This window comes from Mustela nivalis (genome assembly GCF_964662115.1).
Source record: "Mustela nivalis genome assembly, chromosome: 3".
NCBI lineage: Eukaryota > Metazoa > Chordata > Mammalia > Carnivora > Mustelidae > Mustela > Mustela nivalis.
In genome coordinates, this window is record NC_139022.1 from 107,526,586 (window position 1) to 107,542,589 (window position 16,004).

The 16,004-nt window shown below is 48.3% G+C and overlaps 1 protein-coding gene and 1 long non-coding RNA gene across 5 annotated transcripts in view; one reads left to right on the forward strand and one right to left on the reverse strand.

The window, feature by feature from the left end:
- TRPC7 (transient receptor potential cation channel subfamily C member 7) overlaps window positions 1-16,004 on the forward strand; it is a 145,742-nt gene that overhangs the window by 118,544 nt on the left and 11,194 nt on the right. For all 4 annotated transcript variants that reach the window (XM_082724627.1, XM_082724628.1, XM_082724630.1 and 1 more), the window contains one exon: window positions 11,349-11,544. In XM_082724627.1, coding sequence (XP_082580753.1) covers window positions 11,349-11,544 — 196 coding nt within the window. The remainder of the gene's footprint in view (window positions 1-11,348; window positions 11,545-16,004) is intronic.
- LOC309861599 overlaps window positions 1-16,004 on the reverse strand; it is a 143,230-nt gene that overhangs the window by 109,469 nt on the left and 17,757 nt on the right. The gene's annotated exons all lie outside the window — the stretch shown is intronic.

Here is a 16,004-nt window from a genome sequence, read left to right on the forward strand (position 1 = left end):
GGAAATTTGGGCTAGAGCACATGGCAGGTATCTTCCCCTCAACCCCACACTTGTCATGTTGAAGGGCAGCTGGGGTCCTAAAGGCTGTTCCAGAGGACCCTTCGAAAGTCAGCTGTTAGGCTAAGAGACTGCTGTCCCTGATGACCCCTGCTCACCCAGGAGCAGTACAGTCTCCGTTCAGATTGCAGAAGCCAGTCCCACCTGAATCCCACCAAGTTACAGTGTTATCCCGAAAGAGAGGGGTGGGGACATTCTGGGACCAATGGAAAGAGAGGAAAAGTCTCTCTACCAACAGCAGACCCTTAGCCCTCAGCCCAGCCCAGCTCCGACCCCCAACATGTTCCAGTTCTTCCCTCCCTAACCCAAATTCCCATTCCCTCCATCCAACAGACCAGTGAGAGGATTAGAAGAAAATAGACAGATTGAACTAATTCTGCCCAGGTATAAACAAACACATGGATGAACAGCCTTAACTGAGATCAGGGGTTCTCCAATCACACCAGACTCATCTGGGAAAATGGCTAAACTGGGGACGTCCCAGGCCTGACCCTCTAGAGAGTCTAATTGCAATAATTAGGGTAGGGCCCGGAAGTCTGGATGAACAAGCCACTTGGGGAGCTCAGCGAAGAGCTAGACAGTGACCTAGACTGACGCTATCCAACCTCATCTTTACTCACACAGAGAGAAAGAGGCCACTCTCAGCTATGTGCATTTCAGAGACAAAGGGCTTGTTCACCCAAGGGAGTGTCTTCCTAGGAGACTTCTAGCTCTGCAGATGGGATTTGCCTTTGTAAGTTCAAGTCAGAACAGGTAGCCAGATCCAGCATCCAGCAAGCTCTGGACAGTCAGAGTCTGTGAACGGTTCCCAACTTGTCAGCCTCCGTCCACTTCAGAACCAAGGGCGCTCTTGAAGATCTGGGTTATTTTTCTCAGCCGCTGTGCCGGGGGCTGGCTGAAGGAGGGCAGGGACGTGAGTGCCTGGGTCATTGGCTGGTGAGCTGGGCCTGTCTGGGCATGACAGATTGTGCACCTGCTGGCAGCTCATTATCCCCAAGTAGCTTCTGTGAGAAACTGCAAATGTCCAAAGGGGAGGGAGAGACGGCGCTCAGACAAGTTTTATGCTCTCAGAGTACAAAATCAAAGTTTCCCACGACAGGGGTCAGGAAGCGGAGAGAAAGCTGAGCAAGGCACCAGCCAGACACTGCTCTTTCTTGAAAAAATTCTTTAAGTTTTTGATTCTGTTAGGAATTTTGTTCGCATTAGGAACGTATTTTTGACTTTATCGTGGAAGTCTGTAGACAAAGAGGATTTGCCTTTTGAGGGGGTCATTTGGGGATTTTCAGCCTAGAAACTTATGAAAACCATGGGGTCCCAGCACTGTGGTTATGGTGTTAGAAAAAGAGAGACAGGGTTGGCTCCATCGGCTGGGCGTTTGACTCTTGATCTCAGCTCAAGTCTTGATCTTAGAGTCGTGAGTTCAGGCCCCCCGGTGGGCTCTGTGCTGGGCATGGAGACTACTTTAGGGAAAAAAAAAAAAAAAAGAGAGAGAGAGAGAGAGAAAGAAAGAAAAAAAAAAATCCTCAGCTTGTGGATGAAATGCAGCTTGGGATGAATGTGTACAAAGTGGGTAGCCTTCCCTCTACTCTGAGGGTGACCATGGCAGGACAGGTGCACCGAGAACGGGAGGTACTGGGGCCAAGGAGGTGACCCAGAGCAGGGACGTGAAGGGCTTTCTGACACCACTCACGACTCACAATGGGCTCCTGGTCTCCCCCTTTGGGTGAACTTGGCCTCCCCTAGTTCATTCTGACTGGACAGTAAATGGGGGTTCTGCCTCCCCAAAAACAAGTCAGCTGGCCTTTTCTGCCAGGCTGTTGTGGAGTCAGCTTCACAGCACAGCTGGGTTGAGACTTTTCTAATCAAAAATAATACCTCTCCTAAGGTAATTATGTCTCCTTAGGAATCATTTTAATGGAAGGAGCTTCAGCAGTGCTAAGCAAAACTCGAAGCTTCCGTTTTCCATGACAGTTGTGGAAAATTTGCACGTTCTGTAAAGGGTGAGACTCATTTGGCCACCAGGAGCAGGAGGTGCTGATTCAGCTCCCCCAGCAGTGCAAAGCCACAGAAAAGCCAGCTCCTCCTTCCCATGAATCTGGGTGGAGGGGTGCACTGGGGCAGGGGGAGAAGCTCTGGCAAGCCTGCCCACACATGGCCCAGCAATGCTGTCTCACCCTGTTGTTGAACAACTCCTTGAACACACACATGATCTGCTCTCCCACTTCCTCCTCCAAACCATGGAATGACAGATATCCACCACCAGAAAGCTAAGACTCAGAGAGATCCTAGACTGGCCCAAATCCCAGAGCCAAGGAGGGGATTTGAACCCAGATCTGCATGACTCCTGTCCTCCACATTTTGACCTGCAATTTTCAAGAGTGGGATCCCCACTCCCACAGCAAAGCCTCTACTCTAAAATGGAGGGGGCGGGGGTCTCTTGAAAAGTTGGGTCACTTTCTTGCAACAGAAAATTCTAAAGAAGAGCATGCTGAATTCAGATGTGGTTATCACTGAGAACCTACGTACCTTGTCTCTAAATACGCAGCCTGAGCTTGTCCCCTGGGTAAAGTAGGTTTCTATCCCGAAGTGTGCTCATTTGATTGACAGCTACGCAAAGCCGCGTTCTGTGTTTGCCCTGGGATGACAGGGATTGACTGATAAGACAATCCTCTTCTCCCTGAGGAGCTCGTAGACAAGTAGAGGATTCGGAAACACATAGCCTCAGTTGTTATACCACGTGATCATCATCAGCGGGTACTGGGGCGGCGCCGTGACAGAGAAGCACTGAACGCCAACTGGCAGAGTCAGGGAAGGCTTCGTGGAGGAGGTGGCCATGGAGGGTCTTGGAGGATGACTTGGAGGGTATTCTAGCCTGCACAGGGGGTAAAAGAGCAGAGGATTTTTTGAGAATGGCCAGTAAGCAGGAGTTGGGGGAAAAGAGGGAAGATTATATAAGGTGATCCAGATTCTGAAGGGTGTTAGGGTCCTGAGAGGGAGTTAGAGTCTCTGCTAAGACCTTTTTAAAAGAAAGAAGATCTGCCTTTGGGGAGTATGCTGGGGCAACTGTGCAAAGGATGGGCTGGAAAGAGTGGGAGGGGAAGCCCCAGCTCAAGATTTTATCGTGACTGAAGCCAGTCACAGCTCCTCCCCTCATGGAACTAGCAGACTGGTTGGGAAGACAGATGTTAATCAAAAAAATCATAGAATGGGGGCATGTTTATAAACCAGGATGTTCTGAAAGAAGGGAACTTGAGAGAAAGGCAGCTCCCAAGAGTGGGGAATGTGGTCTGTTGGGTGGCTGGGAGAGGGAGCCACCTGAGAGAGGTCAGGACCCCAAGGAGTGGCAATGGCATGGAGAAGGGACACTGAGGAGGCTGGAGTGGAGATGTGGCGACTGACTGATGTGGGGAAGGAGGATGATTTCGGGCTTTTGACGTTGGGAAGGCCCCAGGAGGATCCGGGAGAGATAATCTGGAGGAGCACAGGATGGGAAGAAAGCCAAGGTCCTTGGTGATTCGGGGGAGAAAGTGGAGCTTTAACCTTCCGCGGGACCCCTAGGCAGCAGAGCTAGAGGCAAAGACTCAGATTCAGGTTCACACTTGGTGTCTTGGGTGAAGTTCGTGTCCTACAGGCTGAAGCAACCAGAGGGTCTTGAGAAGGACGGCCCCCTACTTAGCACCGGGGGCCATGCAGACACTTGCTAAAGGAACAACATAGGCTCTTCAACTAAAAATGCCATTCTGTGCTTTGCAAACAAAAGATTCTAAAATTTCCCTGGCCCGTGGAAGAGAAAAAAAAAGGAAATAAGTGAGACAGATGAGCCAGAAGAGCCCCAAGTTATCGCTAAGGGAGTGATGGACCAGTGGGGCATCCGGACAGCCAAGAGCCGTATTGCCAAGAAGGGTCTGGCTGCAGAGGAGGGCCCTGCAAGGGCTGCGGAGTCTGGATCCCATTGCCAGCCCTAGTAAAACTCATTATAACCAAGAGAAACCAAGGAAAGGTCACATTGTGGCATAGCAAGACCACGGCTGTCTACCATGTTCTTGGGGCAGAACACGCTGCCCGTGTCTGTCAGTGGGAACTGGGAGTGGAACCAGCCTACAGGGCTTCAAAGGGGACAGATTCTTCTGGGTCTGTGCTGAAATCTGAGCATCTCTGATACAGAAGGGTTACAACATAGTTTACCACATCTTGAAAGTTAGAATTTTGCCTTTCATCATTTAAATGCAAGCTAGGTATAAGGATTTGGGGGAATGGGGAGTTTACTACAGCTGCTGTCATGAGGAGACAGTAGCAGGAAAGTCCTTAGACGTGGTGGAGCAGGCAGCCGTAGTCACGGAAGGGGGTGCGGCTCGGGCTCAGAGAGCCCTGGCATCTGGAAATGACCACTGTCTGTCAAAAAAGGCGTTTGAATCCTCTTCTTGGCATAATTCTCTAAGAAGTGATAAAAATATAGCTCTTTTCCTGGACTAGTTCAGAAGAATGATTATGCCTGTTACAGCAGGCATTCCACTACCATATAATGTGTATTTATGTCCTTTCCTCATGTTATTCATGACATAAAATTTTAAAAGCCTGGTACCTTTAAGCTTCTGCAACAGGCCGAGAGCCCACAATTCATGAGGGAACGGCTTGATGGTACCCGGAAAATGTGCTCTCTTTGATGATGTCTTCACAGCACACTTTCAGGCCCTGCACCGCGTCCTCCATCTTGTTCTCAGATTGATTGTTGCTGCCTTCATGAGGAGAAAGCCCTACCTTTTTATCAATAACATTCCATTCTAGGATGGAAATGGGGTCAGACTGTCCTTCCTCAAAGTGACAGAATGAGGAGACCAGGCTGTGCAGGGTTAGCTCCAGAAATATTATCACAAGTATAGTTCTTGGGCAGGCCTGAAGCCAGCCGGCTAAGACCAAGTCACCTCGTGCCTCATTTCCTCAGGATTCAATCCTTCACTGACCAAAAATGTTGACTGAGTCCCTACTACCAGCAAGGCACTATCCATCACCGATGACAAAGCCGTGTGCCAGTCAGCAGGCCCAGCCCTCATGGAAGTCACACTCCTCTGTGAACAGTAAAAGAGAGACAAGAGGCTGAAGATAGTTTAAAGACTAAACAAAGAGACAGAGGTCATTATAGATTAAGTGCTGAGGGTTAGGAAAGATATTAAAACACTGAGCAGAAGAGTAACGAGGGAGGCCTCCTTCGGCCAAAATGTCAGACAGGAGCTACCTGAGCTGGTGACAGTCAAGTTTAGCCCCACTGCATGAGGAGGCTAAGGTAGGCGGCCACGCGGAGACAAAAGGGAAAGTGTCCTCCAGGCTGAAGAAGTGCTGAGATGTGGCAGTCTGGAGCCAGCAGGGCTATGTGAGTGGAGGCGGGGTGCCAGGAGTCTCACTAGGAGGGGCCTTGAGGCCTCCCAGATGACAGGAGAGACTGTCAGCCCTGGGAAAGCCACTCAAAGAGAGGGCCAAGGTCTAACTGCTTTTTTCAAAGGGTTATGCTGAGAACCTTTTAACCTGACCCGGGGGCCTCCTGCAATTCCGAAAGAAAGAAAAAACTAATGCTAATAATAAGTGTTATTATTATGCTAATAAAAACACTGATGGCACATGGGTTACCTGCCAGGCAGTCATCTTTCATGCACTTCCCAAGCAATCAGTTAACTCCTTGAATCGTCACAACACCCCTGTGAAGGAGAGATTGTAGTTTTCCCATGGTACAGCTAGATAAACAGAAGCCACGGAGAGGTTGGGACATGGCCTGAAGCCTACAGGCAAAGCCAGCTTTGCCTGACAGAGAAAGTGAGTTCTGAGGACCTCTCCAGAGCCCGCCCCCCCCCCCCCCGCCCCGAGCCTGGGATCAGCCCCCCCCCCCCATTCATTCATCAGAGTCTACTGAGCGCTTTCAGTGGTGCTCCATTCTGTACCAGGGTCTGGAGCTAATGGCAAAGAAAACACAGCCCTGCCCTCGGAGGAGCAAGCAGGTCCCCAGGCATCCCTGAAGGAATAAATCTGGGCTTCACAGGCTTTGTGCACCCCTGTTCCTTGGCACTGATCCGGGGGCAAGCCTCCTCTCCTTCTGGAGACATTGAATCCAACTCCTCATTTAGGAGCCGGGATAAGCCAAGAGAGGTCCTTCAGGGAACACAAGCTTGCGGGGCCCAAAGGCCAAGCCTCAGGCTTCCTCAGGCACTTGCCTCTGTCCAGCCTGGGTGCTCTGGATCTATGGGTGCAGGCATTAGGGAACCCCGGGGCTCTGGTGGGGTCTCCATATATTTCAAACACTGTTATTCATCATCCCAGCCTGGATGCTGGGATGCTAGCCTCCCTCTTAATTTTAGCCTGCTCTGTGCAGATCGGGGTAGGTAATCGAACTGAACTGTTTTATGGGGAAGTGGGGAGGCAGAGTTCCCACACCAGGGGGAGGGCATCATGGCATTCTGAAGCAGCAGCAATTTTCCTAACAATTGCCCCCAAACCCTCTCCTTGTTGATCAGTTTGTTCTCTGAGACCCATACACAACCGCCTCTTCGGGCAACATGTTATTAAAGCCCCATTATCCAGGCGAGACGGGCCTGGGAGAGCGCTGATTACCAGGCCCCCGCCTTCTGCCTGACAGATCAGCCCCAACCTTCTCCCCCGACACACCCCCGCACAGTGGGAGCAGTGTGAATCACAGCCCTATTCAACATCACTCACAGGAGCTCGCTCTCTCTCCCTTCACTAGGGCACTGCTTAGGCTAGGGCGGCCTACTGACTCCACTTTCCAGTCCCTTCCACGTACAAGCCAAGAGTCAAATGTCATAAGACAGCCTGAGCTGGAGAAATCAGAAAGAGGATTTGCGTGAAATCAAGGGTTTGTGATGATTTTTGCAGGTGGGAAGGAAGATGGTCTTGTTCAGTGAGGTCAATGGCATCTGAATGATTTAGCTCCATTCAGCCCTGCCTGGTGGGAGCATCGTGACCTCATGAAATATTGAGGCCAGCTCTATTGCCCAAGCTCTTGGAATTAGTAGCATACTATTTGGCTCCCTTCCAAGGCCAGCCTTCTCTCTGAGAATATATTATGGTAGGTTTCCAAGGTCAAAGTAACACAGCCTTTTCCCACTCAGGTCAATGAGGACAAGTTTCCTTTATTTCCTACCACATATTAAACCAGAGGATGCCACTAGCATGACACTTCAAGTTAATTATGGAGCTATTGTCACCCTAAAAAGCATCGTTTTCATAGAAGTTTCTTTCCCCCCTTTTTCCTCCTGCTAAGATGTCTGTCATTTTCATATTGATTAATAAGATCTCTTTATATAAGACCCCCAGTATCTGACACTGTCATGTGTATTAGAGATACAAATTCTTTTCTCACTTAGTCTTTTGCCCTACATTGTTAGTTATTACATTTTTGTTGTATATGAGTGAAGTTTTATGTTGTCAAATCCCTCCATCTTTCCCTCTCTGGTTTCTGAAATATCTTCCAGCCAAATATTATATAAATAGCAATATTTTAGTCTAGCCTTCTATTGTGTCATTTTTAAACATTGAGCTCTTCAATTCTACTCAGAATTTAGTTGTATAGGTGGAGCTATAAATAAAATTCTGTACTGCCTCCCATTTAGCCCAGCTAACTGTGCATAACTCAGCCCATGAGGTCCCATCTGAGAGACAATGACAACAAAATTAGTCTATTGGGTTAGTCCAGATCACATCAAGAGGGGGTGTTTACCCCAAAGATACAGATGTAGTGAAAAGAAGGGCCATCTGTACCCCAATGTTTATAGCAGCAATGGCCACGGTCACCAAACTATGGAAAGAACCAAGATGCCCTTCAACGGACGAATGGATAAGGAAGATGTGGTCCATATACACTATGGAGTATTATGCCTCCATCAGAAAGGACAAATACCCAACTTTTGTAGCAACATGGACGGGACTCGAAGAGATTATGCTGAGTGAAATAAGACAAGCAGAGAGAGTCAATTATCATATGGTTTCACTTATTTATGGAGCATAACAAATAGCATGGAGGACATGGGGAGTTAGAGAGGAGAAGGGAGTTGGGATAAATTGGAAGGGGAGGTGAATCATGAGAGACTATGGACTCTGAAAAACAATTTGAGGGGTTTGAAGTGGCAGGGGGGTGGGAGGTTGGGGTACCAAGTGGTGGGTATTAGAGAGGGCACGGATTGCATGGAGCACTGGGTGTGGTGAAAAAATAATGAATACTGTTATGCTGAAAATAAATAAATTTAATTTAAAAAAAGAAAGAGGGGTAAACAAAAGACCCAATCTTTGCTATGATGACCCATTTTGCCCCATAATAAGAGGACAGAGGGATATAGATAGTCCTGAAAGAGCTTACAAGAGATTAAAAATGCATACTTTGGCTAAAACCCCTTCCTGCCCAGTTGGGTGCATGTGTTACTGCTCTGGAGGGGGTCACTTTGACTCTGGAAATCCCAGGCTCAGAGTGAGTCTGAGCCTCTTATAATTAGTTACGCCTGTAGGTCATAGCCAAATTCAGGTCTGGAGGCTAATCCTTGATCTATAGAATAGAAATGAAACAGGTGTAAAGATTGTACAGAAGCCAGATAACAAACCTAAAGAATTCGTATTCCAAGTGGGGGTGGTGGTGGTTGTGGAGGGAGGGAACCAAAGGAGGGGGAGCTAAGCCATGCATTTAGAGATCTGTGAATGTTCTTTTATCACAACACACACTGCTTAGTGGGCTGTCTCTGCCTTCTTTAAATTATTCTGTTACACAAAATGCCCAAGTGAAGCCACCAAGGATAAAACAGAGCTTAGTGGCAAAATGAATAGCCAGAAGCAAATGAGAAAGAAAAAAAAAAATACACTCCAAATCTAGGCCATTTTCCCTAATCAAAATTCAGAGAATTTTCCCTGAAAGTTCTGTAATTGCTTGCTCCATTTGTGTCAGCCAAAGGTTTGTGGGGTTTTCCAAGAGAAGCAAGGGAAGATGAATTTCTGTAAAGCATCACTCAGTTGCATACGTGATCTGTTTCGTACAGCGTCCACGGTAAGAGCGTCACCTGGGACCAGGGCCTGCCTGCCCAGTCCCTTGCTCAGATCGTGTGCCCTCCAGTTTCCCGCTGATCCAGCTAGGAAGGGAACAACTGTCAGAGAGATCACATCCTGCTGTCCTGGATTGGGGCGGTTCTGGAGTCTCTCTGCCATTGTTCCCTTCCACTAGGATGATAACCAAAAGCTCCCTTCTTAACAGAAGCCAATACCTGTAGAGAATCGTGGCCAGTGATGGCCATTTCACACAAAATGGATCTTGCCCAAGAAGGCAGTGTGTTCCTCTGTTTCTCAGAATGGCATCCGGAGCTGGGGCTCTAGAGGAATGCTGGATACTCAGTCATGACTTCCAAACTCCCAAAGAAATTCCTCCTTATTGGGATGCCTGGGTGGCTCAGTTGCTTAAGCAGCTGCCTTCAGCTCAGGTCATGATCCCGGTGTTCTGGGATGGAGTCCCACATCGGGCTCCTTGCTCGGCAGGGAGCCTGCTTCTCCCTCTGTCTCTGCCTGCCATTCTATCTGCCTGTGCTCGCTCTCTCTCCCTCTCTCTCTCTGACAAATACATAAATAAAATCTTTAAAAAAAAAAAGAAAGAAAGAAATTCCTCCTTATTAAAAGTAAAATGAATCAAATATTCCAAATATTCCAAAGTTTTCAGAGACACTGGAAACACACAATAACAACAAAAACCCACTTCAGTTTTCAGACTCTGGGATGCATTGGGACTGAGTCAAACAGCTGGCTAGACACACACATACACATACGCCCACACGGACTCACACATAGGAGAGCCGAAGATTCAGGCAAGTTAGAGCTGGATTTTGTAGCCAAAGTGACAAGTGCTAGTATTTTTGTTACATCTTGTCAGATAAATACCAATCCTTAAGAAACGCTGGTATTTTTTTTTTTTTTTTTGAGATCTAGCTAAACCTGGCCACTTGTGGGTGAGTGCTGAAAACCTGAAATGTTAAAGAGGAAAAAAAGAAAGTGCTGTCTCATAATGTACCCCAAATTCGGATGCAAACCGAAAACACTGTATGTAACCATTCAAACATTAGCGGATGCCCGGGGGCGTTCTAAACCGCCCAACCCAAACCCAGCTTTCTGATTGGATTCTCTGTTGGAAACCTGATGTGAGGTCCTTGCCACAAAGTACAGATGGTCAAACATGCTTGGGTCTTCATCTTAAAGCTAGCGGATCCTGACAAGTTCACAGTCTCTAAAGAGTCAAAGAGCAGTGTCCGAAAAGTCAGATCTCCCCCCACACTCCCCTACCAGCACCACGCGCAGTAGCTACCTTGAGTGAGCTGCATGGCGAGTGTGGACAACTGCCGGCTGAATTTGAACAAGGTGGACACACCAAGGTCACAATTCATAATTCGAATTGCTCATAATTCGACTCTTCGTTGAGAGGATATGAGATGTGTGGCTGGCCTCACTCCCCAGAGCCAGGGAGGTGGGGAAGCGTAGTAGTTAGAAGCACCTGCTTTTGGAGATCCTAGACGTGCCTGGGTCTGCACCCCACTTTCCAGCCAGATGTGACTGGAGGGGATAAAGCTCTGAGTACCCATGCCTCTGTCTGTAAATGGAGGTAATAAGCAAGGCCGGCATGGAGATGGTCATGAGGCTTGAGGTCCTGCTTGTGACCAGCAATGCTGCTTCCATCCGGGGACACCATCCTCTCTCCACCGCCCATGGGGCTGGGTGGTCTGAGATACTCAAGAGACTATTTTAGGAAGGGCGTGGCTGATAACGTACAAGAACAAACATTTGACCTGCTGGTTCATTTTAAATGTTTAATTAATTATGAGATAAAAGTGACACCACAGCCAGGAGTCCCAATAAATGGACTGAAAGGAAAAGAAAGAGCCTTCCCTCTATGCTAGCTTTTTTTTTTTTTTTTAAGATTTTATTTATTTATTTGACAGAGAGAGATCACAAGCAGGCAGAAAGGCAGGCAGAGAGAGAGGAAGGGAAGCAGGTTCCCTGCTGAGCAGAGAGCCTGATGTGGGACTCAATCCCAGGACCCTGGGATCATGACCTTGGCTGAAGGCAGAGGCTTAACCCACTGAGCCACCCAGGTGCCCCTCTATGCTAGCTTTTTGAAGTCTTCCTAGAAATCTGAATATTATTTCAGAAGACAGACACTGCCAGCCAGCCCAGCCCCACCGCAGGGTAACCACCAAAGTCTGGGACTTCCCTGTGAAAAGCGTCAGCAGATGCAAACTGCCTGAAGGGACTGTCTCTCCTTACAGGGTTGAAGAAAGTTTTAAAACCTTATTCTGGTCCATCTTTGGCTTGTCTGAAGTGATCTCGGTGGTGCTGAAGTACGACCACAAGTTCATCGAGAACATCGGCTACGTCCTCTATGGCGTCTACAATGTCACCATGGTCGTAGTGCTGCTCAACATGCTCATAGCCATGATCAACAACTCGTATCAGGAGATTGAGGTAAGGCCAGCTCACTGAACTTGTCCTCCCTCCCTTGGTTTCTACATGGCTGTTTGAAGCAATGAGGGTAATGACATTAGCAGCTCCTGTGTTACTAAATGTGAAACCAGGGGGTGCCTTTGGGGCTCGCTGGGTTAAGCATCTGACTCTTGGCTCAGGTCATGATCTCAGGATGGTGAGATCGACCCCCGCTTCGGGCTCTACACTGGGCAGGGAGCCCACTCAGGATTCTCCCTATTGCTTTAAAAAAAAAAAAAAAAAAAAAAACGTGAAGTCAGAACAGCACACAACCAGCATGCTTATCACCCTGCCCCCAGGAGCCCTTTTCATCAACGTGCCACATGGCAGAGTGGCCCCCCACACCAAGTGGTCCAAGCTCAGCTGAGAGAATCAGGATGTTAAATCTTTTCTCTTCCACATGTTTCCTCCAGACAGCATACCAGTGGCCCATGGCCAATCAGAATGACTGTATCTTTCAACCAACATCCCCTTTGCCTCTTGCATGTTATTTATTAAATACCTACTGTATATAACGTCCATGCCTGGCACTGGTGACACAAAGATGACTAAGACAGTCCCTGCCCTGTAACAACTCAGTTCCTTGAGAAAAACAGATACATCGATGAACAAACTCCACTGCCCTGGGCCCAGCACAACTAGAGCAGTCCTACCAGGTACACAAGCCACAAAAGCAGAGAAGTTTCCAGAGGGGAGGCCTGAAGGCCATTCAAAGAGTGATACAACTTTGTCAAATAGCTCAGGGAGTTCAGGAGACAATTTATCAAAATCTGAAATGCATAAGCCATAAGCTGTTGATAACAGCCTTGCTTGGAAGAACAAGAAATTAAGAAAAAAACTAAATGAGCATCCATAGGAATCTAGTGAAACAGATTATGATGCATCTGAACAGGAGAACATTGCTCGACTTCAGGAAGGACAAAGATGTTCTTCATACACTGGACGAGAGACCTGCCAGTTAGCGTTTAAATGAAAAAAAAAAATCAAGTTGCAGAACAGTGTTCATAGTGTGCTCTCCCTTGTGTAACAAAGGAAGAAAAGGGCATACATGCTCACTTTTAATTGGTTAAGCTTTGAAAAGGAAGAAATCTCTGAAACGGTCCACAAGGAACACAGCAGGGCTACCTGTCCAGAGGCGGGGGAGTGGAGAGTGGAAGAGAAGGGGGGTGAGGGAATGGTGGGAGATGGGGGGAAGGGAGGGGCTGAATGCCTTTCTCCTTAGGCCTTTTCATGCTTTCTAAATCTTATTATTGTTTTACTTATTATAAGATAAAATAAATAAGCTAAGGATTAATAAAATGCACTGACCTATTTTGAATTGACTCAACAATTGCAATCCTAGGATAGACCTAGGCAGAAGTGTGGTTTTACATAGGTGCTCATTAAAGGAAAACGTGCAAATAGCCCATCGATTTCAGAGGGTTCCAATAAACTCTGACGGAGACTCGAGAACACTGCATCTACAATGAGGAAAAACTTGTTTGCGCTGATATCGCGCAATCTCTATGACATCGTTAAGTGGGAAAAAATGCAAGTTGTGGAAAAGCACACCTAGGAAAATCTTATTTACATAACAATACGAATGTGCATGTACAGAAAGAAAAAGCAGAGAAAGGCAGGGAAAAGCTACCACACCATTGATGGATTGACCCCGGGCATCCTCTGGGGAAGGGAGTTAAAGGAGAGAGCTTTGGAAGGGGGCTGTCACACCTTTGTACTTGGATCTTTTATAAGAAACAAGCACTAGTGTATTTCTCAATAAGAAGAAATTAAAGACCTCCCAGAATTGTTTTGCAGGGCTGTGGAAACAGAGCAGCACAGAGTGGGGTTTCCCCACAGTTCTGGAGTCTGGACGTCCCAGATCAGGGTGCTGGCAGAGCTGGTTTCTTCTGGGTGTTTCTCCTCGGCTGGCCGATGACTGCCTTCTGGTGGCATCCTCCTATGGCCTTTGCTCCCTGTGGGTGGGTCCCTGACATCTCTTCTGCTCGGTATAGGTTCATCCTTGATGTCAACCCAGGGCCCACTCTAACAGCGTTGTTTAACGTTACTTACCTCTTTAAAGGCTCCTATTTCCAAACACAGTCACATTCTAAGGTGCTGGGGTTTAGGGCTTCAACATATGAACTTTAGGGGACACATTTGGTTCATAACACACACCTCCCCAAAAAAACAACATGAGCCAAGGCAGGAGGAGTGAAATAATGTAGTATTCTTGGCCTGTAAGAAGGCAGACTGCACCAGGAAAAGCAACAAGAGGTGAGAGGGAGAGGTGAGTCAGCACGAAGCCTGAGCCTTGTCCCTACTTTCCCCCTTCCCCTCAAAGGAAAATGCAGCACTCTGTCCACAAATGAGCATATGTTTGCATGGAGTACATATTTACTCACTTATGCAGGTGAGCTGTTGCCAAGCAGCCCTCCCTGCCCTTCTGGGTCTCAGTTTCCCCAAATGTAAGAGGAACCAGATGGTGCCTGGATAGTACGCAGGTCTCCATACCATTCACCCAGGGTGCGGCCCCTTTCCAACAAGCACATTGTGCTTTGGTCCAAAGGAACGTGGCATGGAAACCATGGATTAGTGTGGAGAGATGCCCACTAGTTTGGGGAAGGTTGAGGCACGGCCATGACGTCACGTGGGCTTGTGAGGTCAAGCGACCCCAGCATGGCCTTGTGCCACAAGATGGAGAGCGCACACTGCAGCCCACACCTCCTCTCAGCACTCTGGGCTTCTCCTCAAGGGAGAGCAAATGTTCCCTCCCATCTCACCAACAATGCATGTGCGAGGATCCTGAGAAGCGGAACAAGGCCACTAGACAGTGCCAGGTAGTACCCCGGCTCACGCTGGACTTCGATGAAGTACACATTTGTGAAATCTTCCGCGAGAACACTCATTTCTTCAGTCAACAGATCTAGAGCACCTACTCTCCAAATCCAGGGACCCACCTGCCTCTACATGGGCCATGCCCCCATCTTGGGAGAGAGAGGCCTCCTCCACCTGAGCTGCCCTGCCCATGTGCTCCCGGTCCTCTTGCGTCCTTGGGAGCTGCCACTGCACATCATCCCTGCTCCACCCCTAGCTTCACCCTTCCTGTCAGCATTTAAATGAGATGCTGGATCTTTAAAAAAAAAAACAAAAAACAAAAAAAAGTAACTAAAAAAATCCTCCCTCCATCCCGCTTTCCAGCTCTTTCCCTCCTGCTCTTTCCTGCCAACTTTCTCAGAAAAGCTGTTTACACTTCTCACTGCCTCTTCTACTCATTACCTCCCACTCTTCTCCGCTCTCACCCCACCCACACTTGACCTGGCAGAGAACTACTCACCCCGGGGAGCTCAGCTCCAACATCAGCCATCAGTCAGCCTCCTCGGCCCTGCAGGCCAGGTCAGGAGCTCCACACCCAGAGGACCCCGTAGCCCTTAGCTTGACTCCAGGTGAAAGACGAGGCGATGAACAGTTTGCCATATTTGTGCCATGGGCCAGGCCGCGTGCTCCACGAGTCCACAGTCAACCCTGTGCCTACCCCCAGCCCAGGCCAGCCACAGAGTCGGTACTAGACACATGTCTGCTGAGTGACTACAGGTTGAACTCCAGGCACTGTGTTAAGTTATGGAGATGAAAATAATATTTCCCGAGGGCCTTCTAATGTCTGACACAAAGTGAATTCATGTCATTCTCATCATATGACCTATGCTAGTGTCTGTGAGGATCGGAACCCACCCCCTGCTGGAGCACAGACTCGGTGCCAATCTCAAGGCTACGAGAGGGAGGCGGCATCGTCTCCATCTCCCAGTGAGCGAGCCCAAAGCCCTTGCTGAAGTCAGGCAGCTAGTAAGGGGTCGTGTGAGCCCAGGTCTGTCTGATGCCCAGCCCCAGGCCTCTCTGCTGCTCTCAAACCACCCCACTAGGACAGACGCCTGAAGAGCCTGCCTATAAAAGCCACACACACCTGCTATCTCTTAGGGGGCACGGGATACCACATCAGAAGTAATGGATGTGGGGTTTAAATCTCGCACTGCTACAAGGGAAGAGAGCATGGCTGGACTGGCTGGGACTCACTACAGTCAGATCTGTTTCTCTCAAACGACACACGCAGAATCCCTTCACGTCCCCTGTGGTAGCACTCCGACCAATCAGAAATACGCTTGCTAATTAGAAATACGCAGCGATAAGATATACCACAGGAGCTGCTCGCCACGTGTACCTGCTACGTACGTGACATGTGTCAGGTCCACATGGGAATGTGCTGTAAGCATACAATACACACCGATTTCAGAGACTCAGTAGGGGAAAAAAAAGTGTGAGTTATCTCATTAAGAATTTTTATAATGATGACACACTGAAATGATTCACATTTTGGATCTCCTGCATTAAAAAAATAGGTATCACTGAGATTAATTTCACCTGTTCTGTGGGGTACCTGGCTGGCTCCGTCAGGAGGGCTGTGAGAC